The sequence below is a fragment of the Hyposmocoma kahamanoa genome, unplaced genomic scaffold (assembly GCF_003589595.1).
Source record: "Hyposmocoma kahamanoa isolate Upper Pololo Valley unplaced genomic scaffold, ASM358959v1 65, whole genome shotgun sequence".
Classification (NCBI taxonomy): Eukaryota; Metazoa; Arthropoda; class Insecta; order Lepidoptera; family Cosmopterigidae; genus Hyposmocoma; species Hyposmocoma kahamanoa.
Genome location: NW_020653853.1, coordinates 13,131,254 through 13,153,365, shown reverse-complemented (window position 1 = coordinate 13,153,365; position 22,112 = coordinate 13,131,254). Strand labels below are relative to the sequence as shown.

The 22,112-nt window shown below is 36.3% G+C and overlaps 1 protein-coding gene across 4 annotated transcripts in view; it reads right to left on the bottom strand.

Moving 5' to 3' along the window:
- The window catches only part of LOC113231271 (protein PF14_0175-like), a 49,938-nt gene that overhangs the window by 23,923 nt on the left and 3,903 nt on the right, over nt 1–22,112 (bottom strand). The window contains exon 1 of one of the 4 annotated variants that reach the window (XM_026465506.1): nt 2,819–3,397. The exons of 1 other annotated variant lie outside the window; for it this stretch is intronic. In XM_026465506.1, coding sequence (XP_026321291.1) covers nt 2,819–2,870 — 52 coding nt within the window. In that variant the 5' untranslated portion in view covers nt 2,871–3,397. Of the gene's footprint in view, nt 1–2,818; nt 3,398–22,112 lie in introns of those variants that run through there. 2 more of the 4 variants (XM_026465508.1, XM_026465510.1) reach the window with 2 other exon arrangements.

Sequence of the window (22,112 nt, the reverse complement as noted above, 5' to 3'; positions counted from 1 at the left end):
TAGTGAACACGAGACTGACCGAATAGTTTTTTTTTTATGGCACCAAGTGACGGGACGAACAAGTAGTGTGCATAATGGTAGGCGACACGCCTGTCCATAACAGTGTCCATTCAGAGCTTTAAGCCACAAGGATCTGAAGGACACTGTTACTGCGCCCCTCACCCTGAGACTCATGTTGATAAGTCTCATGTGCCTGTAATTTCACCAGCACCCTTACCCTTCAAAACTGGAACGCAATAATGTGAGTATAACAGAAATTTCTTAACCAAAAAAATGTGTCTGTTTAACTGATCTGACTCCAAAGTTAATATAAATTTCAAGAAAAATCTAAGATGGGCCGAAATTCATCGCAAGTTATTTATAACGGAATGAAGCATAGAAAACCACATTTCGACCTTTCCTCTTGGACTAGGATAGCTAAGATTGCGTACTGTATTGCCATTGACAAGGTGGTGATGAAATTCAGTTTCAGTAGCAGTAGAGCTCCTTGTGAAAGAGTTCGTCCAGGGATATCTCAAGGTGACGGGTGCAGTGGCAATGTCCCTTTCAGATCTTTGCCATTTAAAGCTCTGAGTGGCAATAGCACTGCTACCGCTGTGGGCAGTCGTCTCGCTTACCACTAGGCGCACGACTTGATTGTCCCGCCTCTCGGTAGCATAAAAAAGAAAATAACACCAGAAAAATAGATCTAATACTTTATGGTAGGGTTTACCTCCCAAAGGAGGTAGAAAATTGTACAAATGAACTAGGCGTTTAAAGTCTTATATGACGACAGATGCTATTGCATCTGCTATTTGCTATTGCAACGACTGTATATAACAATATAAACAACATTAAATGTTTTATTAGCGGTAGCGTAGCGTTTATAACTTTTATTAGTATCATAAGTGAAATTGTCGATTAGAAAGTTCGTCGTTTTGGCTATTCGACCGACAATACCCGAATTGGGTAGATTGTTATATGATTGGAATGCCGATAGATCAGGTACTAGATTAGCTACTAGGTATTTTGTACTAAAGGGTTTGCTAACAGTGCTCGCGCACTCGCACTGCATTTGTGTAGGATTGAATTTGTTTCTACACAGAGAGCATTATTTGGTGAAGAAGCAGGGTGGTTATCACGAGGTATTACCATAATTGTAAACATCCAAAATGTAACAACGCTCCAAGAAACACACTGAAATTAAGTTTATCAAAGCATGGTGTACATAGAACATATCGGTTTCAAATTAGAATCTTATCTCATCAGCAGCAGTAGAACTCTTTGCGAAAAAGTTCGTCCAGGGAAGTACTGCCACCTTACTTATTTCTGCCGCCAAGCAGTAAAGGGTAAGTAAAAGTGTTGGTATATTACAGGCACATGGGACTTGTCAATTTATGTCTCGAGGTGACGGGCGTAGTCGAGGTGCCCCTCAGATATTTGCGAGTTAAAGCTCTGAATGGCACTGCAAGTGTAATGGTGGTAAGCGAACACCAGGCGTGCGCCTTGTTGATCCCGTCCGTCGCTTGATATCATAAAAAAAACCTGCTACTTACTATGAGAACCGAAATCATCAAAAACTGTGCAATGTAAGTAAATATGGGTTTTTAGCGGCAAACCTAACATGTTAATTATTATAACTGGCGACCACAAGAAGATGACATAGCCATAAAAAATTAACAAATAAGTGCCAGGAAATAAAAAGTGTGTCGATAAATAACGCAACTAGTAGACTGGCACCCTTCTGAAATTTATGGACCTTTTTAAAATCAGAGTTACGCCATGTTATTATTAACAGAGAAGCCCGCGCAGCTGCTCTCAGGGATCAGCTGCGTTTAAAAAAACCAGAGCATATGTCTATAGGTGAAAAACGAATTTAAGTGTCAGTAAAATGAATTTGAAATTATTCTGTACGGTGAATGGCAAAAGAAAGAAATAGATAAGTCAAAAATAGTAAACTTTATCGCCTGTATAACAACACAGGTCAGGGGTGAAGGAGAACAAGATACGAATGAATGAGAAATAGAGTTTCTTGTACAAGCATGCACAGATAGTATTACAGACTTTTTTTATGGTTTTATCAAAAATCTCATGTCACATGTCATAGAAAGTGTAGGACATTGCAAAAAGGTCTCTGCATAGTCCAGGTGCGCAGGTGCGTGAAGAAATGCAGCGTAACTGTTGTGACATTGCATTCTTCGAATAAGAAGCACGCCAATAATTTTAATTAGGTTGCAGACATTGCATTACTCGAATTTTCAGTTACAATCTTTAAAGCAATATTTTATATCAAAAAACAAAAGAATGTGTTAAAATTTTTTACTAATGAAAAGACAGTCGAAACGAAAAGTTTGCACGAACGTTAAAAGCATAGTTTTTTCGTAACTTAACATTATCGATAGATTATGAATGATAAAAATGAATGTTTCGGAGCGAATTTCGATATAAGCAACGGCAAAGGTCAAGAAAACAAAACTTGTTTAGGTACTATAAAAACAAATTAATTCCATTGAACAGAAGCGGTTTAAATTAATTCGTGAATTTCCATTCAATTTGGCAATTTATTTTATTTAAAACTTAAGATGAAAAGAACACAAACTACAAACAGTAGCACGTGACCAACTCCTTCAACGTCTGATAATTGTGGCATAAATTACAGTAACGGTTACAGTAATATCATTTTCATTATTACTGAGTAAACATATTCATTATATTGCTAAAACAATTGAATATTTGAATATACACCTGTTGAATATTTTATAAAGACGTGAACGTTTAAATTTTGTCACATTACGAAACACATTTTCAAGACTACTTGACTAAAGAAATAAATATTCACCTTTCTTGGAGCTAAAGATGGATTTTAATTTAGATATCGTTCTCTTCTTCATTTTCTCAACTAGTTCTTACGCCGATGCACTGAATCACCCAACAGTTGTCTACATTAGTCCACAACAGACAGAAATACACCCGGCACTACGTCCTCAAGTTTTTCACTCAGGCTGCCTTTTTGCTCCTTTTGCCGCTCTTATTTCCGTGCACGAAAATAGGTTCAACGTTACACTTGCACCGGCGCAGACGCATCACTCATACGCACTGTATCTATCTAAAACTACACTTAATGACTTACAAAAAGACAAAACTACGTCCGCACATCAAACTTAGCTTAATTATAGAATAGCCGACTCTATTTTTTCTGTTTTCCCAGCCCTTGTCACAGATTACCACTTTGTTAGTTTGCTTATCAATTATCGTGGTAAGCAAATGTTTCGTCAGCGATAAGAACCATCGCTATGTGCCAAAATAGTCGAATACGAATTACACACGCGAGTGTAGAATACTAAGCGGCAGAAGTTTAAAATTCGATTCATAAATATGTGTTCGTCGCGATAGGCGTAACTAAACTAATTCTGAGAATGGCGCGAGACGTTACACAACTTGACCGTTTACGAGTTTAAGGGACAATTTGAATTAACGAGAACTTCCAGGCGGGAACTGCCGCGACGGTTATTCTTGATCATGCTGCGAACGCAACTAAACACGCAGCTGCGCACGCGCAACGCGCGAGAATAATAGACTGACTGCTATACACACAGAGCTGATACAAAAATTAGACTAAAATCCCAAGCCCTTTTCCGTTAACAAAATCCCGTTTCCGTCGGAACCCAATCAAGCGGTAAAATGAAATGGAATCTACTCATAAAGTGGACCGTTTCAATGGCGTAGTGGTGACAACGCCGGAGACAACGTATCCGCTGACTCTTTTAAAAATGGAATTTAACCAATGGCACTTTCGGGAAGAGATGCGATTGGGGGAATGAACCGGGCATAAATTACAAGGGTGTGAAAAGAATAAGAATATGAACGAATGTATAAGAGCAAGCGCGACAAAAGTAGCAAAAAAGTTTCGAAAAGATTTCCAAGAAAAAAGTTGCGGTAACACGTGAGAACTGTGTATTTAATATCAATGACTTGGTATTGAACAGTTTATATTTTGACGGTAATGATGTGACTTGCACTTATTTTTTTAATGACCTCTAAAGGCAGTTAACTAAGAATTGATATCTCTTTATTTTCAGACGCAAATAAATATTTTACTTCGCACTAATTATATTCTACATAAGTCACCTCACAAACGAGAATTCTATGCTCGAATTTGTAGAAAGAGGTTGAGTATGGTATGAGAGTCGTTAGGGCGAAATATGCATCCTCTTTGAACAAATTTGGTCCTGTTGAAAATTACTTCCTCTTTAACTGCGGCGTTGATATCTAGAAAAGGGTTTAATAGTTGCTACACACAAAATGAACAAAAATGGAAGACTAGCACAGTTTCTAGTAACTTGTTGAACTTACAAGCGTGCAATAAGGGTGAAGTAGACTTTGGAAAGATTATGTGTGATTCGATAGGTTAAAAAGCTAAGCATGTAATTAGGTCGAATAATACATTTAATTCACTATATTACTTAATCGTATTTTATGCAGATTGTGAAACCGTGACTACATGTTTCATAAAAATATAGCTATTTGTTTAACCTTTACGTTAATCACTCTTGCTAAGTGTAAATATTTGCGATGTTTATAACAAACTTACTTACTTAAAGAATTTATTTGCTTAACTATTACGGAAACCATGTATTTTGCAAGTACTTGCAAGAATGAAGAAAGGAATTTAACTGTTCAGCTACCTAGTATGCTAAAACTGTGACAAAATATACATACACACTGAAGTTTTGTCACAGCGGTTACTTACTATAACTATGTATGTTTATTTGTCCCATAACAATATTTAGTGTGACAAAACGTTGAAGTAGGCGTTTAGTATAAGACTTTAAGGTAAAAGTTTTACAAAAAAGTTGATATAAGTGTACATTTTAGAGTACTGTATCTATGAAATTTGACACCGTAGGTTGTTGTTTTTTTTTATAATATCAAGTGACGGGACGAACAAGTCGTGCGCCTGATAGTAAGCGACACGCCTATCCATAACAGTTGCAGTGCCCCTTAGAGCTTGAAATCACAAAGATCTGAGGGGCATTGCCACTGCACCCCTCACCCTGAGACATAAGTTGACAAGTCCCATGTGCCTGTAATTTCACCAGCACCCTTAACCCTTCAAAACTGAAACGCAGTAATGCTGACATTACTGCTTGGCGGCAGAAATAGGTAAGGTGGCCGTAATTCCCTGGACAAACTCTTTCACAAGGAGCTCTACTGCTACAGAAAACTTTATTTAACATGACTTAGTTAACTCGTACTTATAACAATACCTTATTTGTATAAAAGTTTTCAGTCTCCCAAGGTATGGTTTTGACTTCTAAGCTAGTAATTCAGGACCTTCCTAAGTAATTAAACTTGTTAATAGATAATATTCTTTACTGTTAATAAGAATAGGAAATTATAATAATAAATAGTGCAGGTTTCACATAGGAAATAGAACGATTTTTTTGGCTTTGAATCGCGTATATTTGTTTTTACAAACAAACCAACGTTTCGGACCCTGATATGCCCCTCTGTTCGTACTGTTTGCACTGTCGAAAATACAAATACACGCAATTTATATCCGAAAAAATAGTTCCTTTTCATATGTGTAACAATCGCGAAAACCTATGAACTCGATAGTGTAGGATCTTCCAGGTGGATTCCGATTCGTTTGTGTGATTGTGTATGTACTTATGTTCGTTATTTGCCTCATCGTACACAGGGAGCGGCAATTACGAAACCTTATTAGCAAATCGAGTTGAGTAAGGTGCACGTTGACATATCCATGCGACATGAGTGAACACGATCTCTTAATTATTTGACATTGATACACAACGCTATATTGCAATTATTTGTGCGACATGCGATTGAATGTTTCTTGGCAATCGAGATTCGTGACTTGTATAATGTTAATTGTTTGGAATTATTTCACACGACGAAGTAAATCTAATCAATAAGCAGTTCTTTAATTTATACAATAAGAAGAGCAAGGCAATTATAAGCAAGCACCCATTTGCTAACTTGTGATAGTTATTTGTAGAAGAAAAACAAATTCACAGCATGAATAAAAATTTTTTTTGGAAATTATAGATGTTTTAAAGCAATACTGACGCTGATTATTCATAATTGTTGGAGAATTTGTGGAAATGACATTTTTGTTGATAAGTACTTTCAAAGATTTTTACGATACCAGAAAAAAATATACATAATGTTTTATGGAAATTAATAGAAATGCTCTATCTAGAGATAGCAATAAAAGTGGAGAGTTTATTAATTCATCTTCAATTTGTGCGCACACGCAATGGCGCGCGTCCGACCGATACGCTTACACACCGGTGCACATTGCATCCCGATATGTGGATGGATGCATACAAGAGCGTATGGAAAATATTAGGTCAGTCAATTACGTACAAGCTGGATGAAATTACGACTTGCCCTGTGTTGCGAATTTTGTGCTGCTTGAAATTGCAACGTAGGTTGCGTTAATTTCAGGGGACGTAATGGGTAATATGTTTTGTAAATTCAATATAGATACATATAATTAGATTTTTTATTATATTATATTTCATATAATTAGTGTTTTTTCTGAGTGTTCGATCTTTGTATTAATAATTATAACAAACTAGTGGAGTAATTTCACAAAAAAATAATTGAATATCAATTCAAAAAAATTTAATTAATACAGCGAATAGCGACATCTCTCGCCAGGACTGGTAGCTGTAAAGGTACTAACTGGGTGATAAATCTGCAATAGACTTCTCATAGATGGCCCTACGATTAAAAAGTCGTTGAAAGACCAAGTACAAAGACACGACGCAAGCACATAGAAAAATTCGTGAGGTCGGTTGGTTCGTTCCGTGGCTTAGTTGGTATAGCGTCTGGCACGGTATGCAAGAAGACGTCGGTTCGAATCCGACCGGATCGAAGGAATTTTTCTGAGTGTTTTTTCTGAGTGTTCGATCTTTGTATTAATAATTATAACAAACTAGTGGAGTAATTTCACAAAAAATAATTGAATATCAATTCAATAAAAATTTAATTAGTTCTGTACATTTTACATTTTCCCACAGACTTGACATGGCGGCCCTCAGTTATCTATCATCAGGTATCAACCTATGATACCTACCTATCGACCGACCTACCGACCTGATGGTCGGAATGCAAAATTTGGGCTTCATGACGACTTGTAGAAATGTTGAGGAATAGCACAATCAATTAATTTTAGTATTGGTATTTATTATTAATTGGACCGTAGAATTTGCAATGAATTTGAAGAAAAAAAATCTTTACTTCCTTCAGAATATCTAATCACACTCACTCCATACGGTTTTGTTTGCAAATTCATAATTATCTTCCGCTCAAACTGCTTACAAATAAACAACTCTTATATCAACAAATCTTAAAGCGTATTCAAGAAAGTTTCTCAAGTCATTTACTATAACACCGCAACGTGCACGTAGTAGACAAAGTGACTTGTTACGATGAAGACAAGACAGATGCAGTTCCAGGCCTAACGGTTGACACACTGAGATGACGCCGACAATGAATCCGCGTTTCCACGCCAATCGATAGGACTACATTCTTACGAATCACCTACTAGGTTATTTACCTCTATAAAATATAAATATTAACAAAATCGTATGAAGGGTTTCGTTACGATATCTTCAAGACGTTTTAAAACAGCGTCCACCTTGAACTATCTGCAAACTGTGTAAATGAGAAGTATGAATTAACCAAGTAAATAGTTTTTATAAAATATTTCACGTGGCTGAGATGTACAACAACGTATTACAAGAGGTGTGACGTAACTGTATGAACAGACGCAAAAAAACCTCGTAAATTGAGTTCCATCAATACATGAATAAACTAAGGACTGCGTCAAAAAAAAATGAGCGATGGTCAGGAAACAAAGCCGATTTATGACCCATTATTTGCATTGAACAGTCGAAATAAGGAACTGACGTAACCAAGCACAGAGCTCAAGGAGCGAGACAATACACTGTTTCATAATGGACCCGTCGCAACTAAATATCGTTATGCAACAGAACACTCAATCAGAAGAACTGATCGTATTACCTTGAAACATTCAGAATTGTTCAAAAGATCAAGACGAAGAACTTGTTATACGTGTTATATAGTGATAGTGCAAACGTGCAGAGATACATTATATTTCTAATAGGCTAGAAGCTGCTATAATATTATGAGGAAGGCAGTGGCGTGAAACTTTGCAAGCGTGTAACCATTTCAGTATATGCAAAGGGAATATGTCAAAGTTTATGCAAACATTCAATACAGCCATAAAAAAGCTCTGGGTTAAACAGCAAACCACTAATTCATTCAATCAACAATTGTCATTTACGTCATTGACACAGACATAGACCCATTCAGGTCACAGTCAATTTACACGTTGTAGAGCAATTTGTAATTTAAATTTCAACTGAGTTTCAATGCTCTTACTCGTACACGCACTTCCTTAGAATTTAGAGCGGTCAAGATATAACTCACTATTGTCAAAACTGATCTAATAAGTGTGCAGAAACGTACCCCGAAAATTTGCCGAAGGCAAAGCTATGACAAAAAAGTTTCAATTTAGGACGCTTTTTGAATGACTGAACACAACTTTATTTTATTGATTATATATTGATCACTGTATCAGAGACTATTTACAAATACAAAGGTCATAAATAAGACTGAGAGACCTACTAATTGAAATTTGCAGGCGAAGATGTGTATTAAATTTATATCCGAAAGTAGAAGTTTATGGCCCGTTCTTAATCATTACCATTCAGCGCAAGACTGCATAAATTATACCATTTCAAGTGTAAGTGATTTATTATATTCAACCGACGTAAATTTTCTCCAAGTAAGAAGCCATTATGGGAGTTAAATGGTACTAATAAGAAGCTGTGAGTTAAATATTATACGTTAAAACATATTATGTATATGTTAATAATTTTTTACACATGTCTAATAAATATTGTACCTCGTGTATTGTGTCTGATAACATCAGTCACAATCAGCAAAGATTGATTTTATCAATAATGCGGATAGTTAGAAGAGCTTTTATTATACTTAGTTTTGTATCTGACAATTACAATACCCATAGAATACATGCATATATTTCACCCCCTTTTGCCATCGGGTTAGGCAGAAACTACGCCTTCCACTTGCTACGATTCTAATGCACATCGTTCGCCTCATCAACACGCATCAATGCTTTCTTGCATATTTATCGGTTAAGAGTACTTTTGACGACGATTTTTTTAACGACGTTCTCAATTTGGTCATGTCAAGTTTGCCTTTGTCGACCTTTACTAACTTACTCGCTCATTCTCGCCTTATAAATATGTTTCGACCATCTTCTCTCATTCATTCTAGCTACGAATTCGAACTACCTAAGCATCCCTTGTTCGATGTTTGTCATTACGTTTTCTTCCACGCCGCAACGGTCTCTTATCACACTTTTCCGTAATTTGTCCATCAGAGTCACTCCAGCCATATTTCTCAAAGCTCGCATTTCCACAGCATTTATTTTACTTTCGTGCTTCTTCTAAACCCAATACTTTTTCTGCCGCCAAGCCGTAATGTCTGCATTACTTCGTTCCGGTTTTGAAGGATAAGGGTGCTGGTGAAATTACAGGCATATGGAACTTGTCAACTTGTCTCTGGGTAACAGGCGCAGTGGCAGTGCCCCTCAAATCTTTGCGATTGTTGGACAAGCTTGTAGCTTACGACCAAGTAGCACGACATTTTCGTCCTGTCACTTCATAATATAAAAAAACATACACTACCATACATAAGTGTAATCCATGCACAGCCAGTCGGTGCTTTTTATACCCAGAGAATATTTATAAGGGTGGCTTCAGGGCTTAAGAGCCATTAACAACTGCGACAATCGATCTGCAGTGAACACAACTAATTACATTTTGCGACACTAGTCGAATAATATTAAAGAATTGTAGGTTTTTCTTGGTTACATTAACCTTATGTGGCTATGGTACATGTTTGCCTAGATATGAGTAATGTATACCCATTAGAAAGCAAAAGACAGAATCTACAGTCTACGCTGTGACATTGCTTGAGCTCGGAGATGTTCTTAATCAAACCATAGAATCCAGTGATCCAGAGAAACAATAACGAAATTCTTTTCAATTACTTCTACTTACAACATAATGAATGAATCTTTAATATGTCTATAATTTTATAGTATCGATGCCGTCAGAAGTAAACAGGTGTCCAAAAGCAATTGGAACGTGTGTGGGAGACATTCCCAATGATTGCTATGTTAAACTATGCTTATACGATAAACATACGTGTTAACTTTAGAGATATTGAATTATGACGTCATTAAAATGTTCAATGACAAAAATTATCAATGAATGAGTTATGAATTGAAAACTTACGATTGTATAAATGAAAGAAAAAACAAGATATAATAGACAGGTAGAAAAACAAATGTTTCGCAGAGTCGAAAATAACAGGAGGATATATGTTAGGGACTACGTGATGAATCGTCACGTGAATAAAGCCCTTTCGATACCAAACGGTGATAAGGATTAGATAAAAAGTTTTGCGATCCAAATCACTAACGCTAATGGAATTTTACCCTTTAAACATTTAATACAAATTGTCAGTGTAGTTGAGCTAATACTCATAGTTAATACCAGAGTTGAAATTATCTTCAACGTAAAGAATTTTAAAGAGAACAAATAAGGATATTGAATGAATTAAATATTCTTTTGCACATAAAATTACAATTAAAATACAATACAATAGCTTAAGTATAATAGTAGTAGTAAGTTAATGTGCTTATCATTTACATTCAATGGTAATGGACTTATTGCTATGTAGCAATTTCTTCCAGGCAACCTTAGGATAGATATTTCGGATATGCAAAAAGGGGTGCAACCAGAGAACATCATCATAAGTACACTACATACTAAGTAATAATAAAAATATATACATATACGTAGATAGATATACATATACATACAAATAATAATAATATTAATACACACATAACAATAAATACACAATAATATTAAATGCTCATATACTTTTAAAGGAAAAGAAAAATGAAGTATAGGTAAATGTAGGAAACAAATGAAAGGATAGTAGAGGACAGACGGAATTTAGGAGTTGAGGACACTTCCTCAACTCTTAAATTCCGATGATTCTTGACACGTTGTTTGAAGGAATGAAGAGAAGGGGATCGTCGAATCAATTCAGGGAGAGAATTCCACAATCTGATCGCAGAAATGGTAAAAGAGTTGGAATAAAAGTTAGAGGTATGAGAGGGCAAATTTAGTATGAGAGTATCAGAGGAGCGAAGGGGACGGCAGAGTGTAGAAGAGTGGAAAGTAAAGCGATCTTAAGATAAGAAGGCGTAAAGGGATAGAATAGAATTGAGTAGAGAAGTGAAAGGATATGAAGATCTCTACGCCGATGGATGGGCAGCCATTTAAGTTGTGCGCGAAATTGGGAGACATGGTCAAATTTACGAAGTACGAAGACGAACCTACCGCACTTATTTTGGAGCTGCTCCAATTTACTGAGCAGAGTGACTGACAAATCCGGGATTTGATTATTTGACATTCTCTGTGTAGACTCTGTCTGATTGTTCCACCACGAAGTAGAATTGCTGTTTTATGGATTGGACAGTAAGAGAGCTAGTGCAATCTAAAACACGGTTGGACTGCACTTTTCAGCATGCACCATCACCGTGTTCATACTATATGTTTGTTTTATTAACCGACTTAAACGTGTACGCGATTTTCCGATATTTGTCAACCGATTTCAATTACTCTTTCTTTGTTGGGAAGAGGGTACCTCAGTAGTGGTTCCATTTAAATTTGAAGAAAATAGTCCATTTCTAAGGTTGGCAAAGTAGGGGATGAATTCGTTAACAGAAACTTGGCTTGTTTTTCTTTTATGAAAAAGTTATAATTATTGACTATAGTGAGCACGTTTGATAATGAAACAAGCTAATAACCGTAAGATCTTATTTGCTACAACCAACAAAGGAATGTTATGGAACCCTCAATGTCTATAGACAGCGGTAACGATTTTCCATCAGAAAGGCCGTCTGCCCATTTCTTGTGTATAACTGTGCATGCGTTCTGTCGTGTGTGTACTGCATATTCGATAGTTGTAATAAATTATCGTGGCTAGAATCTGTATAAAAAGAAATAAAATATAAAATGAAAGTAATGTAAACGATAATGAGCAAGTAATATTGTAAGCAATGGCAAGTAAACAAAACGCAGACAGAGATAAATAGAGACAAGCTGTAATCATCGTGCTCCCGCGCAGATGAGTTGCGATGATGCATAATGGTGGCAACGTGACTTTAATTTGCACGAACATTAACGGACAGCTTCTATGAACACGCGATTTGTGATATAAATTTCACATGGATGACATTGATCACGTTATGATATCTACCTCATTTATTTTATGCGAATAACGTGATTCTACTGGACCTATTATGATTTTCTTAAGTAACAGTTTATAACAATTACATCGCTTACTGATATTAGTGAAGCATTAGATTAGGTTACTTATTCAAACCTCCTTCACGATTTTGCGAAATTCCAGAAAGTTATTATGGCAAAACGAACACTGATGTTCGAAATCAGTACACAGATCGCCATTACAGAGTTGAGAAGTAACTTGTCAACTTTTTTTTAACCAAGTGACGGGACGAACAAGTAGTGTGCCTGGTGGTAATCGACAGATCTAAAGGGCACTGCCACTGCGCCTGTCACCCTGAGACATAAGGTGGCAAGTCCCATTTGCCTACAAGCATATCACCAGCACCATTACCCTTCAAAACCGGTGTTTGGCGGCAGAAATAGGTTAGAACTCTTTCACAAGGTGCTCTACTACTACTAAAAGCTTGTACATAGTGGCAAATTATATTGTACCTACATATTTTTCTGTTTCTAAGCGTTGTTACCATGTTTTTACGAGATCCAGTCATAATCGAAGATTCCTTCGATTTTGTTTCTATAGCTGGATCTCGTATTTTTGTTGTAAGTAATGTGTGCACGCGCCGTGTGTGTGTGAGAGAGAGTGAGTGAGTGTGTGTGTGTGTGTGAGTGTGTGTATGTGTGTGTCGGTGTGTGTGTATGGTTTTTTTTATGGGGAGAGTATGGGGAAATCCGAAACTATATGTCCGAAATTGTCCCGATTTTTTTCTTCCAACGCAATGAAACGATCCTTACATGAATCAGTTTTATTTATTTTTATGGACAACTCACACTTGACCAAAAAATTGCCTATGCAAAAATGTTTTCATAAAAAAGGTTTAACTATTCCCAATACTTATTTCCCTTTATCTCCTATGATTTCGGATTTCCCTATGCTGTCTCAGTTAAAAATACACACTGTATATTATAGCCGGTAGTAACAAATAAACGGTTTATTGAATTATGACAAAATTGTACAGATTTTATAAAACATGACTGATCGAAGACAATTAAGTACTGCGTAAATAAACTACTCGTAATTTTTTATAGATGAATGGGTTTTTTATAATTAAGTGGACGTTAAGTACCAATCATAATATGATAATAACAACCTTTATACGGCTATAAAATAATGTAACCCACGGAATGTCGTCAATGTATCTACACAATATTTTTATGCACCTACCTTAACATTTACTGAATGGATATCAATCAACGTTGTAAACTCTAAAATTTCGTGTATTAATTTCAGGGTCCGTTCGTTATGCCCCCGTGGTGTATACCCCCAGTTTGAGTTAGGTAAGTAAGATAAATGTAATTCAAAGCTATTTTAATAAAATGTAGTTGCAGACACAAAAATACTTTTACAAATGAAAGAGAAAATGGAATAGGTATGTATTATGTCGCTATAAGTATATATATAATTTGAAATAACATGAACTTGAAAATCCAAAATTATTTCATTATGAAGAAATTAGAGAAAAAAAATACTTTTCATACTAACATTCATTGAACATGTAATCGTCTTCTTTTTACTTAAAGTATCTAATATAATCAGACTTTTTCTTAATTACAACAAATGGTTGGACTTTTTCCAAAAACGCAATAATTGAAGTTTTTTTTCATATTCTTCAGTCAGCTCAGCAATCATCTTGTCATTCATTCTAGGTAAGTACTATTGACTTTGACCAATACAAGTTTATCATCTATAACTGTAACACACATACACATATAAATAAATTCAGAAACATTTTAGTTGTTGACAGTACTTAATGCAAATAGACTAGATAACTGATAAAAAAATGTTGATCCAAAATTTATTAAAATCGGAGGCATACACCATGGGAGTATTCACAAAGAAATATTTTTTTACTAGAGAGACTGAGTATCGCGAGTGCCGTGGACACACGCATAGACAACCACAAATTACATCCAAACTCACGAGATAAATAAATGTTGGCCATACAAACATTTCTCCCGGCCCGGGAATCGAACCCGGGATCTGTGCGTGGCTACATCAGCATGGTAACCATTCGGCCACAGAGGCAGTACGTTAAAGTTATTATTATGCTCACATCAGGAAATCCGTCGGTAGAGACACTTTTAGCAGAAAACGCATCTTTATACCGTTTACTACAATGTACTTAATAAAGAAATTCCATGTTGTAGTGTAACACAAACAGATATAGCAACAAACATGAATGGCGGGTACTTGTAGGAATATAGGTCAAAAGAAACCAATGATTGATGGTACCAATTTCCTATCGAGTTAATGTTCCCATGCAGGCTTATTTGCGTAACATTATGGGCCACTTTTTTCGTAAATTGCGTAACGGATGAGTTCAGGCTCCGAGACGAAGCTTTATAGATAATAGATCAAACTGAGTGATGTGTTTCAGTTCACTTTCATATTAAATTGCAATCGATTTACCCACATATTCAATGTGACTTCTATATCTTCTGCATAAATGAGTTAACCCTCAAAAAGACAGTTGAGATATTGAGCATTAAAGATTTTTGGCAACTATTTGTTATTATTCACTTAATTAATGAAGTTTTAAGGACAATTTTATACCAAAAGATTTATAATGAAGTAAGCATTATGATCAGTTTATCACTTTTTTAAGTTAAGAATCTTCTGATTAGTAATTAAATGAAAATGGTATATGCAAAATTCCAAATATCAACAAAATTATTACTTTGTGTATCAAGTGTGGTTAACACATTTTTGCTAAATACAGAAAAGTACGTATAAAGTGTCACTTAATCCTTGCAAACTCTGAGAAATCACATTTTCATAGTAATCATGTACTAAACCAAGTAACAGTAGTTTTATTTTTGTTACTCAGCGTGTTTTGTTTTCAATAATCAATAGCCCTTCTTCTTTGACCGGTAACAATCGGGGTGCACGAAAGGAGCCTCCCCGCACGACGTAACATTCCTTACTTTTACGAGATTTGATCGAGACATGTGCGTCGAGGGTCTACCTCTTCCCACGTTTAAATCTACTAACATCCATCCTTTCTACTTGACCACATAATGTTTCACTACACGACGCTCTTTTATTGCTTTTTCGTAGTGCGGGCGGCTGCAGCGCCACATTGGCGCCCTGTAGTGGTTCTATAAACGCCTAATTTAACGCACTAACAGAGCACATACTACTCAAAGCTCTTATACTAACAGCATTTACCTTAATTTCATGCTTCTTCTGTCACACCAAATACTCGCTACCGTACATCAGAGTTGGAACCCGCACTTTCTTGACACGTTCTGGCTACCCATAAAGACATACAGAGCTTCATTTACCTGATTTCGACTATTGCTTTCCGTTAGATATCATCACACTAACTATCTCGTATTAATATAGCCACGGTCGTAGTGCTGGTGATCTTCTTGTGTATTTCACGCACCAATGAGCAGCTGCCATCGAGAGCAAGGGGGAAGCAATGATCGTGAGCTTAGACACCGCTAAGGCTTTTGATCGGGTCTGCTACAAGGCACTTCTATGGAAGCTACCATCTTACGGACTTCCAAAAGGGCTGTGCACTTGGATCGCCAGCTTTCTGTCCGAGTGGAGCTTAAAAGTCGCTGTGGATAGATTGTACTATCGCCAACCTTGTTCATGCTGCATATAAATGATATGTTATTAACTAGTAACATTGATTGCTTTACGGATGACAGTACCGGTGATGTCTATTATACAGGTCGCATAAATCAACAAGTGGAACAAAACAGATTGCAACTTGTGTCCAAAATCGAGCCTTCTTTTGAGCAAGTCTAAGGATGGGGTCGACAGAACCTTGTCAAATTTAACCCCGTAAAGACACAAGTGTGCGCGTTCACCGCTAAAAAAATCTCCATTTGTAATAGCGCCAATATTCCAGAATACCTTTACCCATTTCTCCTCACCATCTGTAAGAGTATTGGGATACTTGGACTGGAAATCACGAACGAAGTCTAGACTTCGTTCTGGAACCTGGAACTAGTTCCAGGGTAATTTGGAGAGCAAAGCCAAACTCGCTTCCAGAAGCACGTAGAACGAAGCAGTATTTCTCACCAGGTCACCGACTTTTGTTGTATAAAACACAAGTATGGCCGCATACGGAGTATTGCACGCATTTCTTGGCAGGAGCTCCCAAATATCAACTCGACCCACTTGACTCCATCCAACGTAGGGCTGTTCGTATTGTCGATGATCATAAACTCGCAGACCTTCGACCTTAGACTCGGAGCCCCTTAGCCTATGGAGAGACGTTGGCTCTTTGTGCGTGTTTTAGTGTCTTTATAATGGGGAGTGCTCTGAGGAGCTTTTCGAACTGGTGCCACCGTCTCGTTTCCACCATCACACCTCCCGCCAAAGAAGTAGAATCCATACACACATCTTAGATGCCTGGCATGTCGTTCGTTCCTTCCTCGAACTGCAAAGTGGAATAATCTTCCTCCTGAAGTATTTCCTTTGCGCTATGACATGGGGTTCTTCAAAAAGCGTGTTTACAGGGCTCTCAAAGGCTGGCAACTCATTGGCAGCTCATCTGATGTTGCAAATGTCCTTGGGCGACAATGACCACTTCCCATCTAGCGGCTCGTCTGCTTCTTTGCCTCCTTCTTTACATAAAAAAAAATACATATAATACCCAGCCCGCTACACGAATTCTTTAACCTTTTGTACCCTTTCGCTACCAATGTTGTCCCCATTTTTCCACTTTTATCCCTTTCAATTACCATCATCTTCGTCTTATTCACATTCGCCTTCATTCCTTTTCTTTTTGAAAGAAATAAATAAATAAATAACGCACACACTCAACATAATAAACCAATGAAGCTTCAGTTTTCGCAATAAATATCTCGAAAGGTGCGCCATTAGTCAAATTCTTATTTTAACAGTAAAAGGATTATTATAATCGCCCAATCCTCAGTTTCAGAATTCATATCATTTTCCATATCATCGACAAAATTTAAAGTATTTACATTTTTCAAACTAGTTGTATGCGTTACTAAAACTGCGTACTTAAACTAAATCGTTTCAAACCACGTTGAAAGATATGTGTTGTAATTCGCATTTATGGTTTAACCACACATAACATATTTTTAACAGATTTTGTGAAAAATTTTTTTGATTTAACAATTACTACGACTTTTTTTAAATATATTACTGAAAAGAATATTAAACTTTATATTACAAGGTACAACACTGCATTCATAACTCATTTTACGATTTTCTGTGCGTTAACACATTTATGCAGAACACGGCCCATATATTCTTGATATTTGTGTGGGCTTATAGTTTTTCTTAGAGTTTGGTAGGTGAAAAGCTAAATTTCACTTTCAGCAAAGTTGATGCCTTGCCAGTCTCACAACACTTATGTTTGCAAGCGAAGATTGTAGCTAGGCCCGTCCGTTATTTTGTTGACCCTTTTTTTGGTGAGAGCCTACATCATAGGTTCCCAAACTTTGTGGCTCACCACCCACATTTAGCAAGATAAAAAAACTTCAACGCCCACCTCCACAAAAAATTATTGAAAACACAATTTTTTACATTAACTGCATGCAAAAAACACAAGGAAAAAAAAAATTTGTAGTGTAGTTTATATAGATAATTCAGGTTTTTTTTCAAATGCGGTAGCACCCCCCAGAATAGTATCAACGTCCCTAATGGCTTCCTAGGCGCCTACCGTCCCTACCGCCTACCCTAGGACTCTTCAGCGCCCACTGGGGCCACTTTGGGAAATTATGGTCTAGATCTATATTTTTAATGTAAAAAGTTTACAAAAATATATGATCTAGATCAAATCAAATGAAAATGATCTTTATTTCATAGGTAAGCAAATTACACTTGAAATCGTCACATTTATAAAAATTTTTAAAGCAAAGCCGTCTTATCGTTTAAGTAATACTTAACAGAGTATGGTAAGCCTTGACATGATTTTTGTACTTATCGAGGGATAGATCTAAAACAGCTTTTGGAATCATAATATTAATACCTTGCCCCACAAAAGAACCGAGAACCCTTTGAAGTTTTAACTTTTCGGTAATACAAGCTTCCATTTAAGTCTAGTATTAAAATATATTGTGTCAATCCGTTTATTAAACAATTCAATGTTGAGACGTCTAAAAATATACAATTGTATAAATAAATTGTGATGCAGTGGCCGCGATATATATGCTAACCTTAAACGCCATTGGTTGACAAGAGCAAGCAAGCTACCCCTACTGGTAATGCGTCGCATTTGTTGATAGTACTTCGTATAATATTTACACTTCACCTTATGCAAGCCATGTAGTTGCATACCTACTTTAAAAGATTTCGATGACACTCGAGTGTCAAAAAATGTTGGGTCGCGTGATATAAACAGAGTCCAGTTTAAAAGGAATGCGGCACTTTTCAATGGCGGTTACCAGAAACGTAGACACTTACTGAATACTAGTTTAAGCCTTCTAAGAGGTATTTAGATTCTGTAGTCTATTTGTGCTGCAATAACACATAAATAATTCATACACCACAGAAGTTGCCAACTTAGGTCTCCAAGCAACGCGATGTTGTCAAACACAAAATGTATTGTAGCCTCGTAGTCATTGATTCAACGCACTGTCTATTAGAAAACGAGGACAAATGAGATGATGTTAATATGCAAACGATCTGAGAATTGCGAACTGCAATAAAACTTGATCTCAATAAACATTTGATTTGTTCAACTAAACGATTGAATGATAATTCGCAGCTGCACTAAATAAAATTATTGACCAACGTCAATGTGATCTGATCATATTGCATTACATTTATAGTTTATGCTATATTAGCAGCAGTAGAGCTCCTTGTGAAAAAGTGCTTCCAGGGAAGTACTGTCGCTAGACCTATTTCCTTCGCCTAGCAGTAATATGAGCATTACTGTGTTCCGGTTTTGAAGGTTAAGGATGCTGGTGAAATTACAAGCACATGGGACTTGTTAATTTATGTCTCAAGGTGACAGACGCAGTGGAAGTGCCCCTCTGATCTTTGCGATTTAAAGCCTAAGTGCCACTAAGAAGTGGCACTACAAATGTTATGGATAGGCGTATCGCTTACCATCAGGCGCCTTGTTCCTCCCGTAACTTGGTATCATAATAATGTTCTTGTTGATAGATCAATAAATATCGTTTCGTTTTGTATTCCTATCAAATACATATTGCACAAAACAAGTTATTTTAATATCTCCTGTAAATCCAGGTGTTATATCGTAAGATTTGGGGTTTATGTTTTTGTTGACTGTAATCTGGCTCTTCTAGATTAGTACTACAAAGTACATACAACTACGTACACTAAGGTTAATGGATCTATGGAACAATAGGGCATTTTCACATAAGAACCGTTTTGAAAAGGGTTGTCTTTTGGTAGACGGAGTACTCGCTATATATACTTTGCAATAATTTTCTTCTATTATTGAATAAACGCAATTCGCCGTACATGATTTTACCTCAATTGACTTGTTATTTTGGTTAAAGGTACACACGCAAAAAACAACGTGCACGCAATATTATTTAAGTTCCATGGAACTCGCAGCATGATTAAAGACCTAAAGAATATCTTCATGTCTGATACGATGATCTTTCTCGGTAATCAAAGAAAATATATTTTAATACATTTATTCCTAACAAGACATGACACGACAATTGTATGCATTGAACGGCCTTCGATAGGTATGTTTACGACCGATGACCACAATCAAAACACGCAGTAAGGCCCCACGTGGGCGTTTAATCCCACGTATAAAATATTTTCTCACTCATGCATTTCAAAACAGCAAAACTGTCTTTGATGAAGTTCCGATGTTAAATCCATTTTGTAATGCCTGGCAGGATGAGAATGGAGAGTTCATAGACTTTCACTTGTGATTGATGTTTAGATTTAGAAGAGTTTTTGTTTGTTGAATTACGTACTCGTTGCAGAGAAGATTGTGTCTATTAATATATTTTAGTGTGTTAATGATGCCTAATAACGTTTTCAAAACGATGAATCTTTTCACTTTAATGATAACTTACTGGGCGTAAGTTTAAAGTAAGAAATAACCCAGTAAGGGCAACGAACTCTCTATCGCTGTAACGTTCGATTGAGTAGGTACTTATTGTGAAACCATTAATGCAACATAAATACAAGCGAGATCACAGTACCCAATCTGTAATAGGAAAGCAAATTTAAAGTTAATTCGATTCAATGACAAGCAAAATTGTCAGGCTAGATTAAGTTATGGAAAATAAACGGTACGAGATGGAGATAGTGCAAAACATTGACGCCAACATTGTTGTGCTAGAATCAAAAGTAATTATACTGTTTAGTGATGCAGAAAGATTATACTGTAGATTCCGTTATAGATTATGTACGGAGCGTTATGGCGCTGCGATGACACGATAGATATCCGCTGTTGCATTGTTGTGAATGGTCAGTACACTTCAGTAAAATGCGAAAAAAATCGTACAATATTTATACAATCAATTCATGTATTTCATAGTGTGCACAAAATAGAAAAAATAAACTTTTGCTTTCGTCTCTCAAATTCGTATAAAAACTGGAGCTAAAATTTTCTAAACATCTTAATTAGGACATTAGGTCTTTGACATCGTTAACTTTGAATTCTACACAAATAAGGGCTGTTTCAAGTAAGCATGACTCGCTGTATTTCGAACCATCACTTGACTTTAGTCAAAGCTTTATATTATAAGCACGGAACCGAACACTAAAAACCCGCTTCTCCACAGTCAATGAATAGAAGAAAGGCTGCAAGAACCACAGCTATTTCTTTATAAATAGCGAGAGTTTAAGAGTAAATAAAAACAACTAATCAATCTGAATTTACAACTTGGTAATAAATTGTACTCACATATAGACAGCCGGAAAATACAATAAGTATTTGATGAGACAACAATTACAATAAAAAGAAAAGGTCTAAGGCGACATTTTTGTTTTAATTACTCTTTATAATGGTTGATTATGAACGTTAAAAAAGAAAGTTATTTTTATAAAAACATTTATTTTGATGATATTTCAGATTAGTATCCTTTAAAAAAAATTTCAAGTTGTATTTTATTTTAAGTAATTAGTGCGACAAAATGATAAATAAATTATTAAAATAATTGTGACTGGTACTTATCAAAATTATATTAGTAAAAGCATTTTTATATCTACCAGTACATTTAAATACTAATTGTTTTGAATTACATTTATCCTAACAAACGAAATGGGGGCAAAAGAAACCGGGGGCATAGTGAACACACCCGCGACGACGACAGTAACTTCTATATAAATTCTTTTAAATTTTACCACTGGTCACGAGTGTCCACGGGGATTTTATAAGTAGCAGTAGAGTTCCTGATGAAAGAGCTCGTCCATGGAACTACTGCTACAATACCTATTTCCGCCGTCAAGGACTAATGTAGTCATGCTCACATTAGTCCTTGACGGCGTTCCGGTTTTGAAGGGTAAGGGATCGAAGGAAATTACAGGCACGTGGAACTTGTCAACTTATGTGTCAGAGTGACAGGCGCAATGGCAGTGGCCTTCAGATCTTTGCGATTTAAAATCTGAGTTGCACTGCAACTGTCAGTTCGTCGTCGCTTGCTATCATAAAAAAAAGATCGTCACTGTATAAAGACAAGTAGAGTAACCCCATGCAAATGTTGCAGCGCAGCTTGTATGTATGGACGCATGACGCC